Source organism: Lactuca virosa, chromosome 1 (genome assembly GCF_052849685.1).
Source record: "Lactuca virosa cultivar CGN04683 chromosome 1, Lactuca_virosa_CGN04683_v6, whole genome shotgun sequence".
NCBI lineage: Eukaryota > Viridiplantae > Streptophyta > Magnoliopsida > Asterales > Asteraceae > Lactuca > Lactuca virosa.
This window is the reverse complement of record NC_136426.1, coordinates 240,913,653-240,925,353: the sequence shown is the minus strand read 5'-3', so window position 1 is coordinate 240,925,353 and position 11,701 is coordinate 240,913,653. Positions and strand designations below refer to the sequence as shown.

Below are 11,701 nucleotides of genomic sequence, written 5' to 3'. Positions count from 1 at the left end.
CGACGATCTACTGTGGTGGTCGGATTCCGTTCCAGCGGCTCCGGTTACTATGTATCGGGTCGGAATCGGCAGAGAAAGTGAATGGGTGTGGAGAGGGGCCCGGTGGTGGCTGAAATCTGTGGCTGCGGGTTGTCTTCCTTACCGGAAAAAAAACGAAGGAGGGGGAAAAATTGGTGGTTTTCTCAATTCAGAAAAAGAAACGAAGGAGGGGGAAATAGATTAGAGGTTAGGGGATATTTGATGGTGGTGGGTCACGGTGGCAATGGGTGGTCGAGGGTGGTAGCCCTTGATTGCCATTGATTCCCTCTTCGATCCTTGACAATAATTCAGTGAGAGGGAGGGAAAAGGAGGCAAGATGGTGAGGTTTTTTCCAACAATGGTGAGAGAGAGAGAGAGAGAGAGAGAGATTTATTTTCTTGTTTTAGAGAGAGATTTATTTTTATTTTTTTTTTTTTAAATTAGAAAATCAGAAAAACAAATAAGAAAAAAGAGAAATCATATTGACAGGGGTAGATCCGTCATTTTGAAAATAATCAAAACAGATTGGACCAAAGAAGCAACAAAATGAAAGTTTTGGACCACTGGCGCTAGTCCAAACCTTTTTGGACCAAAGTAACATTTTTCGACATACCACAGGGACCATTTGTGCAGTTTTGTCTATATCAAATAAGCTTAAAAATTTAGTGTAAAATTTAAAACCTAAAGTAAAATATCAAATAGTGTTTAAAAAAATTCAATATATATTTTTTAACATAGTTAAAAGGCAAACATTAAATATAATAATAATAAAAGAACCTAAATTGATGAATCGAATTAACTAAAAGGTGTCTGAAAACTATATTCTAACAATATATTTTTAACCTGCGCCGCGCAACGCGCGGGCAGGGGCGGAGCTTCAACATTTTATTTGGGGGGGGAATATAATATGTATAAAAATCAATGAGTAGGGGGGCAGAACCAAAATTTTATATTTTTGGGTCTAATATGTATAAAATTAAAGTATATGGACTAATTGTGATAAAAAAAATCAGGGGGGGCACAACCCCTAGCCCTAATAATAAAGATCCGTCCTTGCGCGCGAGAATTCGTCTGGTATAATCTATACTGTGACACGAGAGAAGAGAAGAGAGATTTAACAATTAACAATATTTTTGATTATTTTGAAAAAAAAAATGTAAATAATAAGATCAAGAAATACAAAGTTACAAACGCCGTAACCACTCCATTTCTTTTCAATGATGCACAAAAAATAATAAGGTGACGGGCGCAAAAGCTTCACCTGCTCCGAACGACTGTCCAATAAGTCCCCAACTCATCAACATCCACCGTTTACCACCCAAAACCTCCGATTCTTCACCGCCACAATGAATATCTTCAGGTTTTGCGGCGATATGTGCCATTTATTCAGCATCCTAGTCCTCCTTCTCAAAATTTACGCCACCAAATCATGTTCAGGTAAACCAACATTTATCTCCATCACTTGCATTTCATCGTTTCCTAGGGTTTTACCAGGGCTTAAGATCAATTTGCGACCTAAAGTAACACCCGTTGTTTACGATAGGGATCTCGCTGAAGACGCAGGAGCTGTACGTCGTCGTTTTTTTGGCGCGCTACTTGAATCTATTCACCGCCTTCATTTCCGTGTATAACACGGTGATGAAGGTGGTGTTTATTGGGAGTTCTGTGGCGATTGTTTATTGCATGCGGTGGCATCATGCAGTAAAACGTTCGTACGATCGCGATCTGGATACATTTAAGTATCAGTTTCTGGTGTTGGCCTGCTTCCTCTTGGCTTTAGTGCTTCATGAGAAATTTACCTTTTTGGAGGTCAGTCATTGTTGATGTTAACCTCAATTTTAGTTCTAGTTATGCAAGTTATATTTGGAATAGCTAGGATCATTGATCAATTTGAATATTAAATTTCAATTTTTTTGGATTTTGTTAATGTGAGCTCAGGCGATTGTTTCACTGTATTATATGACTATGAGCTGTAGGATTGGCTAAATTGAGGACATGTTTATCTTTGGTTAGCAATTGTGAGTGTTATGAATTAATCCCGGGTTTAAGAAAAAGCTTAACCTTAAGCAGTTAAATTCTAATGCAGTGGAAAGATTATTCCCCCACCATGGATCAGCAACGCATCCTTGGTTTCAGTGTAAATTACTTGTTAGAACAATGGACACTTGTCCTAGCTCTTGGCATTTAGGAGAAAACATAGCTTTTTATGTGTTTTTTGAGCATCTAGTTGGTAGGAAACATTAGCTGTGTGATGAAATGAAATTGAACAGAAAGTAATTAGGATTAATGATGTGTTTTTATTACATGGGACTGGGCAAGCTTTTTAGGGCTATTTACAATGATATAATGATGAAGAAGGCTTTCACGTCTTTTGCTCAAAACAAGAGATCACAAGCAAGTCCTTGTTTTGGGTGGGACAAAAAATAGAAATTCTTGTCCCACTGACTTAATCTCTATGCAATGCAAGTTGAATGCATTACAAGGTTATTCTTGTGCAACAAACAGGGCCTAAAGGAATGTAATGTGGGGAGGAGATACTCTGTCTTAACTTAACAGTTTCTTTTGTATACTCTTGACAATCAAATAAAGTGAGACATGAGGTACATGGTATTTGTTGTGAAGTTGTGATGAAAGACCATAGATGTTCAGTCTAGTGGTCAAGTCGAAGATCAAAAGAAGTTAAATTCTTCTTGTATGTTTGTATATTCTATTTAGTGATACCTTATAGTTCTCCATTTTAAAGCCAAAGTGCTCCATCTTTCAATAATAAAATTAAAGGGTAAAAGTTAATGAGATGGATGTACATGGATGTTGTGGGGTTGGGGTAGGGAAAAGATTTACAGTAATATGGTGATAAATAGTTTGGGTAGTGTACTGAATCAATAATGTCCAGCATGTCAATTCTTTTTTTTTTTTTAAGTTATAATCTCATTAACCAACTTTTTCTTTTGGTTCATGATGTGTGAAATTGTTGGTTAGTTTCATCAAGTCTACCAGTTGTATGATTTTGAGAACCCCTCACATGGAGAAAAAATAAGTTTGCTATTCCAATGTTGGGTTAAATGCAAGAAACAGCAACTTACTTGTATTTCTATAGCATTCTACTTTTATTTTTTTTCTATTACAACATAATATCTACCAATTATAGCAAGGTTGTTGTAAAGCAAAGCAATTTTCACTGCTGTCAAAATTGGGTTGGAATTTCAAAGTATAGTGTTCTAATAAGAAAAAGTATGAAATGAAAGTAATAAGCAGATAAGGTTGTATAGTTTTAATATTAGGAATGTGCAGATATGTTGGGCCTTTTCTATCTATTTGGAAGCTGTTGCTATTCTCCCACAGTTGGTTCTGCTGCAACGAAGTGGAAATGTTGACAATTTGACCGGTCAATATGTTTTCTTTCTTGGGTATTCATTCTCCCTTCTCTTTCTTTCCCCCCTCTTCCATATGATTATATATATTTCAAATTATTAATTACTATTTTATGCTTAAAATTATAATTTCTGCTTAACACAAAAACGAAAAAAAAAAAAATCAAACTAGCATAGGCATAGCATACTTTCAACATAACTATGTTCTATAGTGATTAAACCATTATACATTTTGACCTTTTAAAAAGGTAAAAAATGTAGTTTCAATGGTTTATAGATTCTATCAGTTTAGCTACTACACTATTCTTTTTTATGATTATTATCATCATAATAGTAATAATAGTTTAGTGGCTAAACTAAATCGATACAAAACAGAAGTTCAGTGGCTAAGTTGTTAAAATAACAAAAGCACAGTAGGTTTTGCTTTTCTATATTTTGCCCTGATATTATTATGAAGCTGGATAACCATGAAAAATAGTTTTGTAAATGGTCAAAAATAGTATAATAAATCATTCAGAAAATAGGATGCCATGTGCCTATAATTAAAAAAAAAAAAATGAATGAAAATGTGTTTGTTTGCGTTGTATTGTTAGGGCATACCGTGCATTGTATATTCTCAACTGGATTTATCGGTATCTCACACAGCCCCATTTCAATGGATGGATATGTAAGTTAAAGCTTTTCTCTTATTCTTATTCTCTATACATTTCATTTCATTTCACTGTTGTTTTGTTTTGTTTGTTTTCAGCCTGTTTCTCCGGCTTAATACAAACAGCTCTTTATGCTGATTTCTTCTACTATTACTTCATAAGGTACTCAACCACCCAAATTCCCATTCTTTCTCTTCTGTCTTTAACTTTAAGCATAATCATCATAACACAAGCTTTTTTATGGGGAACCCATTTACGTCTTTACTTTTCACCTGGGTGGGACAAAAATTGCAATGTTCTAGACTCAGTAAGACTACTACTACATTACATGAACTTGACCATTTGATACTTCCCTTTCAAAAAACCAAGTTTCACAATATTCATTCAGATGAAATGAATATTTTTAGGAAGAAAGACAAATAGGTGAAACTGAAAAGTTAATAAGTCTAAGACAGGATTTTTGGTTATTATAAGTTCTTAGCAAATTAAGCTTTGTTAACATCCCCTTCCTTAGCTTATTATTAGCTATAGTTTCTTATTCTCATGTCATGTGTATGTGTATGTGTATGTACAGTTGGAAAAGCAATTCCAAGCTTCAATTGCCAGCATGAGCATCACCTACCTGGCTTGGCGTTTACTTCTCATTAAGTGAAGGTTTCTTTTAAATCCAGATACGCCAATGAACATGCATATTACTTTATTAAAAAAATGTAGCTTATGTTTTTTATATAAACATGCTTTTATTTGGATTCATTTCTAACTTGTTTATGTTTTCTTTTTGGTGGAAATATAGTTGTAAGGATCATGAATGTTGATGGTTTAGCAGTCAAGGCCAAATGACTAATTTTCTCCCATATGGTGTTTTGATCGCCTTATTGAAATAATTTTGTTAAATAGTAACCAAGATTTAGTTTTGTTATGCTGTGAAAATGTTCAAAACATATTAAAAGACGATACCACTCACCGGTCATCAAGTTTCTTAAGTGTTTCATTTTTAAACTTTGATTTGTAACCACTCAAAACTTTTCATTTTTTACTTCCCTTTATTAATTGTCTTAAAACTATTGGAACCAAGGTTCTAAAAAGTTTGTCATCCTTGTCGCCACGTTTTAACAAAATGTTGCTTTAATTCATATATGTATATTGTTTTAGCAATGCATTTTACTTTTACTCCAAAAGAATTGTACAATAGGTTAAAAGAATTCTAATATGTTGTTCTATGTGAAGTCTGTGTTTTCCGGAGATTGTGCATGCATAACCAAAACAATTATATAATATGTCAAATTTGGCTAAAGGGCATTTTCGTCTTTTTATCATTAATTTATTCTTTATTTATCAAGTGCCTTTATACCTATATCTTAATGAATTAGACCAAACTAATCTTGATATGAATACGGGTGGGGTGATATCTTTTTGGATTTTCTTTTCTTATGAACGTAACGGAAAATAAGAAACAAGAACAAGAACGATAAGAAAATAACTAAAAAAAAGGATAGATTTGATGGACAACTCAGACTAATAGATTGAATATCAGGTGAAAACTTGTTAACTTGCATTCTTATCAAGATCAGAAAATCATCCGTCAAATGATATGTGATGACAAGCCAAGACCTATTGACTTGAAATCGAGCCACGAATGAAAAATGCGTCCAAAATAATGACAATCCAAATTATACGCAATAATTCAAGAAAGCAAGCACAAACGTTCAAAATTCAACTTCAATCATCTGTATGGATTACAATGCTTTAGGCTGCTGGGTGTGGGCAACATGTTATTACATGTTACCACACCCAAAAGGTGTCACATTATCATCCTAGTCATAAATGGGTGTTATAACACCAAAGGTGGAAATGGACAACACCAAATAACATGTAATAACACCACTTATTTTCTATTTTTTTTTTAATTTTTTTAACGTTTTTACTTTCTATATTTTCGAATTTCTTTATTTTTTATTTATTTATGTCATAATATAATTATAATATAAATTAAATCTTAAATTAAAAATAACATTTAAAAAATAACGATAAAAATATAAATCCTAAATTAAAAACAACATTAAAAAATTACAACTAAGGATAAAAACACATTTAGAAACCAAAAAAAATAAAATCAAAATAAAAATAAAATAAAATAAGACGAAACAAATTACATTTTCGATCTAAATTACTCAACTTCACTGCCATCATAGATATGATCTGCCAAGTCTTCTCGAAGTTGTTTGTGTTTTCGTTGATCTTGGATATCAACGACTATGTAAGTATTTTGCTGTCCCTGGTTGAAATTGAATGTGTCCAGATTCCGTAGGTGAATACTCAACAATGTTTCTTCCTTTATCTTCAATCACCATGTTATGAATAATGATACATGCATACATAATATCTCGTAGTTTGTCCAACTCATATGCTCGTGCCGCATGTTCAACTATGTGCCATTTTGCTTTCAGAACTCCGAAAGCACGTTCCACGTCCTTATGTGCTCCTTCTTGTCTTCTCTTGAAAAATTTATCTCTTGGTTCTATCGGGTGTCGAAACGCCTTCACAAACGTGGAATATGTTGGATATATTTCATCCGTGAGGTAATACCCGAACTTATACTCATGACCATTTACTGTGAAAGGAGCATCCGGTGCCTTTCCTGTCAAAAGGTCCTGAAATATTGGTGACTGATCAAGAACGTTTATGTCATTGTTCGAAAAGCATGCCAAATCCATAAGTCTTGTGATGCAACCGCCTCTAATACTAACGAATGCGATCCAAGATGACCACTTGTGTATTGACCTTTCCACGCCACAAGACAATTTCTCCATATCCACTTTGTGCAATCAATGCTTCCAAGCATTCCCGGAAAACCATGTCGTTCTTCATGCGCCGCATATAGTTGTTGTATGTCATTCAATGACGGTTTGCGCAAGTATTTGTCACCGAAGGTTTCGATAACACCTCTCGCCAATCTATACAAACTTTCTCGTGCAGTACGCTCTGACATTCTCATATAGTCATCAATAGAATCGGGCGATTCCCCCAAAGCCATAAGCTTGATTGCAGCAACACATTTTTGCAACCTGTAAAACTTCGTTTACCTCTCGCATCGTACCTCAGTTGGAAATATTCATACCTAAACATATAATAAAATTTTCAAACAACTTTTTAATAATCTAATAAACATATAATAAAATTTCCAAACAACTTTCGAAAGAACATGTATTAAAATAGAAAATAACTATAATTACGTTACATGCTTTCCATTGCATTGACTATTCGCTGAAATACATTTTTCCGCAAGCGAAACCTTCTTTTGAAATTGTTTGGTTGGTAGACACAATTATCCGCAAAATAATCGTGTACTAGACGTCTATGCCCCTCTTCACGATCTCTGTTCAACGCCGCACGTCTAGTCAGTAGTGGAGCTGGATCTGGCGGTATCATGTCGGTAACATATTGATACATCAAACTCACGAACATATCATCCTCATCGATATCATGATTGTATGGATGGAACAGATCAAAAGGATCCATTTTATAATTAAATAGAGTATGAAGGTAAAATGAAAATTTTTAAAATTGAAAGAGATGGAGATTATTGAAAGAGTTTGGTGAAAATATGAAGAAGGTGAAATATATATAAATTTTGAGTATTTATACATTGTGAAAATAATAAGGAACTTTTTTTTCGTTTCTAAATATGACCGTTTGGAAACGGTCGAAAATATGACCGTTCCAGCCAATCCAAACTCAAAAAACGGACGTTACGTTGCGTTACCGTGGTAACGCCTTTTGCCATAACACCGAAAAACGCAAAAGGGGGGCGGTGTTTAAGGCGTCATAACGCCGATATTCCATGTCCACATCATAATAACACCATTAGGCGTTGCCCGCTCCGTGCCGCCTTAAGGATCTATTTATAGTCTTACAAGCTAATACAAAAGAAAGGACACTAATTAATGAAAATGAAACTACCTAATAAAAGCTTAAAAGAAAAGCAAATAAAATTGTTCCCAAAAATAAGGTAGAGTCTAGAATTTTGGTCCTTAAGAAATCATGCAAAAGTCCACGTGTTTGGAGCCACTCCCAACCAACTTTTGTATCCATCATCAGACGTTCACATCCAATAGTTGTTTGCATCCAATACATGTTCGCATTCACCACTCGTTCGCATCTAACAACTTGTCCACACCTATGTATCCCATCACATCCAAACATCCCATTGGAACTGAGGAGTCCGTCGGAACCAAGTAGCTTTCGCATCCATGTTGCTTTCGCATCCAAGTAGCTTTCGGAACCAACAAGTAACCCATCACCAAACAACAACCCATCAGATCATATTCCAAGAGTCCGATTCGCATCCATTTACTAAGGACTGCCATGGCTTGCGATCGTTGACATCCAATCGCATCAGATAGCATCCAATCACACTCCAAGGTTTGCATTCGCATCTGAAAACACTAGACTGCGATTCATTGCGATCGTTCACACTCAGTTGCAACCAGTCGCAAGTAAGCCTTAAACTAGGAACTTGGCTTACTTCGGAATGGGAACTCGGATTCATATCATTCTCTCCCTCTTTGAAAGAAATTGTCCTCAATTCCATAAGGACTTCATAACATTGTTCTTCCATATAAGCCTCCATACGAATCTTCTGAATTGGCCTCTTCTTTCACTTGCTTCAATAAATTCCTCTTCGGCAACGAAATTGATTTTTTCAAAAACTTCCCCTTCCCCATCAGTGTCGTAGATGGGAACGAAATCTTCTTCCTCATTTTCTTCTGCTACCATTTCTTCTTCCTCCTAAATACCTTCTTCAATTTCTTCTTCCCCATCGTAATCATAGAAGTAACAAAAATCTTCATCATCAGAATCAGTGTCATCGAAATAATCCTCATCTTCACCTAACATGTCCCGAAATTGGATCTCATTAGCGACATTCTGAACTAACTTCTAAAAGAAAACCTTAACAACGAAATCAACAAACTTAGCAGGAACTTTTTTTAACACGACAGCAAAAATCGATACTGAAATATTCAAACAAACTCGATAAGAATTTTTAGCTCTGATACCACATATGATGCAAAACGGGTGGGGTGATTTCTTTTTGGATTTTCTGTTTTTATGAACGCATTGGAAATAAGAAACAAGAACAAGAACGATAAAAAAAATAACAAAAAATGATAGTTTTGATAGACAAACTGGACATGTAGATAGATTTGATAGTAGACCTAGACCTATAGATTGAATATTGGCTTAAAACAAGTTAAGACTTATTAACTTGAATTCTTATCAAGATCAGAAAATCATCCGTCAAATGATATGTGATGACAAGCCAAGACCTATTGACTTGAAATCGAGCCACGAATGAGAAATGCATCCCAAACAATGACGACAATCCAAATTATACGCAATAATTCAAGAAAGCAAGAACAAATGTTCAAAATTCAACTTCAATCATCTGCATCGATTATAATGCTTTAAGGAACTATTTATAGTCTTACAAGCTATTACAAAAGAAAGGAAACTAATTAATGAAAAAGAAACTACCTAATAAAAGCTTAAAATTAAATTAAATTAAATCGTTCACAAAAATAAGGTAGAGTCTAGAATATTCGTCCTTAATAAATCATGCAAAAGTCCACGTGTTTGGACCTGCTCCCAACCAACTTCCGTATCCATCATCAGACATTCGCGTCCAATAGTTGTTCGTATTCACCACTCGTTCACATCCAACAACTTGTTTGCACCCATGTAACTCATTGCATCTAAACATCCCATTGGAAATGTATAGTCCGTTGGAACCAAGTAGCTTTCGCATCCATGTTGCTTTCGCATCCAAGTAGCTTTCGGAACCAACAAGTAACCCAACACCAAACAACAGCCCATCGGATCGCATTCCAAGAGTCCGATTCGCATTGATGAACATTTGGATCATACCAATCCTCTAAAGAATCAGGACTAACAATTAGAATACCATAAATAGTTTATACACCTACAATTTAAAATCATAAGTGAATGTAAAAAAATATTATTCAAACATAAAAAAAATCTTGTTAAACACAATCATATATAATAAAAAAAATATTTATAAACTAGTTACCTCCGTCTTTATTTTTATTTGAATCATATTCTACCCCTTTTTCTAAATCAGTACCAACTTCACCACCTTCACCTTCTACCATACCTTGTCCATCATTCTTTACTTTATCATTTTGAACTTCACCTTCAGCACAATCTTTAACTAAACTTGAAGCAATTAATTCATCTTCTTTCTTCTTTTCTCCAATAACTTTATTAACAGTATCATCTGAAATTCCTTCTTTATTTTTATCATCAACCAATTTTATAGTTCCTAAATTATTAAAATCATAAATGAATCATCTATACAATTTATTCATATATATTTTATGTATAAACAATACATACATAAATATTTACCAGTCAAAATGTCATTCATATCATCTTCAACTGCTTTCTAATTTATACCACACCCAACCAAATTCTCATTACCTATAATATTCAAAAACACAAAATTAAAATCATATATGAATAAATTATATATATATATAACAAAAAGAGATGTTTGCCTCGATCCAAATCATGAAGAAATTTTTCAACAGTTGGGTCACACATGAATTGACTAAAACTTATACCTTTCGGAATGTCATTAACATCACCTTCAAAACCATCAACTAGACCAACATTTTGAACAATCGAATTCAAATTCATGACCTCATCTTCATTGAATCCACTTGTAATTCCTTGTTCAACATCTTCATTACAAAAAATTCCTTTACCAACAACATCATCACTTTTATAATTATCCTTATCATTCAACAAATCATTAATTTTACTAAAATGTTCCTCATGTGCATGATCATTAAACATCACCTTCAGGACCATCAACTTTACCTTGAGCATCATTTTTATCATTTTGGTCCTCAAATGCAGTATCATTGACATCCGCTTCAGCACCATCACCTTTCCCTTGATCATCATCATCAACATTTTCATCATCATTTAGAAAATCATTCCCATAATCTTCACCATCATCTTCAAGATCATTTACTTATGTGTCTTCATCTTCATTAACTTATGTGCCTTCCTCTTCATTATTATAATGACCAAAAGCAGGTGTCAGGACTGGTTGTTCATAATGTAGTGAATAATGACCGAAATTGAATTTTCTGCACTTAAATCTTCATCTAACAACAATAATTTCCAATGTTTCAAAATTTTGACTTTCAGGAAACGTTAACACCACATCATTTATTTTTACAACAAGCTCATTTCTCAAATCCTCAATTTTCTAATACATATCTGAAATATTATTTTAATACTCCTACATAAGAAAAAAAATACTTAAAAGTGAATACTTAATCATAAAAAATAATAAATGAATACACTAATAAAATCATAAATGAATAAAACTATAAAATTACCTTCACATCACTGACTTTATTAACATCAAATTCTTCTTCATCCTCATCAGATAAATCCTCATCCTCATTGGATTCCTCCTCACCGCCATCAGATTCTTGACATTCTTCTTCAACATATAGTTCATTAATCTCTCCACAACCAAATCCTCCCTCCTCTTGTAAAATATCCTCAAGAAACCTGATCTTTTCTGACGTCTAATAAAAAATCGTTGGACATTTACATGTAACTTGC

The 11,701-nt window shown here is 33.9% G+C and overlaps 2 protein-coding genes across 2 annotated transcripts; one reads left to right on the top strand and one right to left on the bottom strand.

Annotated features, from left to right (window-relative positions):
- Window positions 1–1,232: 1,232 nt before the first annotated feature.
- LOC145165567 (ER lumen protein-retaining receptor A-like) lies at window positions 1,233–5,038 on the top strand. Its single transcript, XM_079084313.1, has 7 exons — window positions 1,233–1,455; window positions 1,562–1,827; window positions 3,310–3,425; window positions 3,983–4,056; window positions 4,138–4,201; window positions 4,614–4,693; window positions 4,833–5,038. Exons 1-6 carry the CDS (start codon window positions 1,365–1,367, stop codon window positions 4,648–4,650), a joined length of 648 nt encoding a protein of 215 aa, XP_078940439.1. The 5' UTR covers window positions 1,233–1,364; the 3' UTR covers window positions 4,651–4,693; window positions 4,833–5,038.
- A 1,247-nt stretch (window positions 5,039–6,285) lies between these two features.
- LOC145128486 (uncharacterized) lies at window positions 6,286–6,849 on the bottom strand. The gene has a single exon (XM_079063285.1). It carries the CDS (start codon window positions 6,847–6,849, stop codon window positions 6,286–6,288), a length of 564 nt encoding a protein of 187 aa, XP_078919411.1.
- Window positions 6,850–11,701: the final 4,852 nt, after the last annotated feature.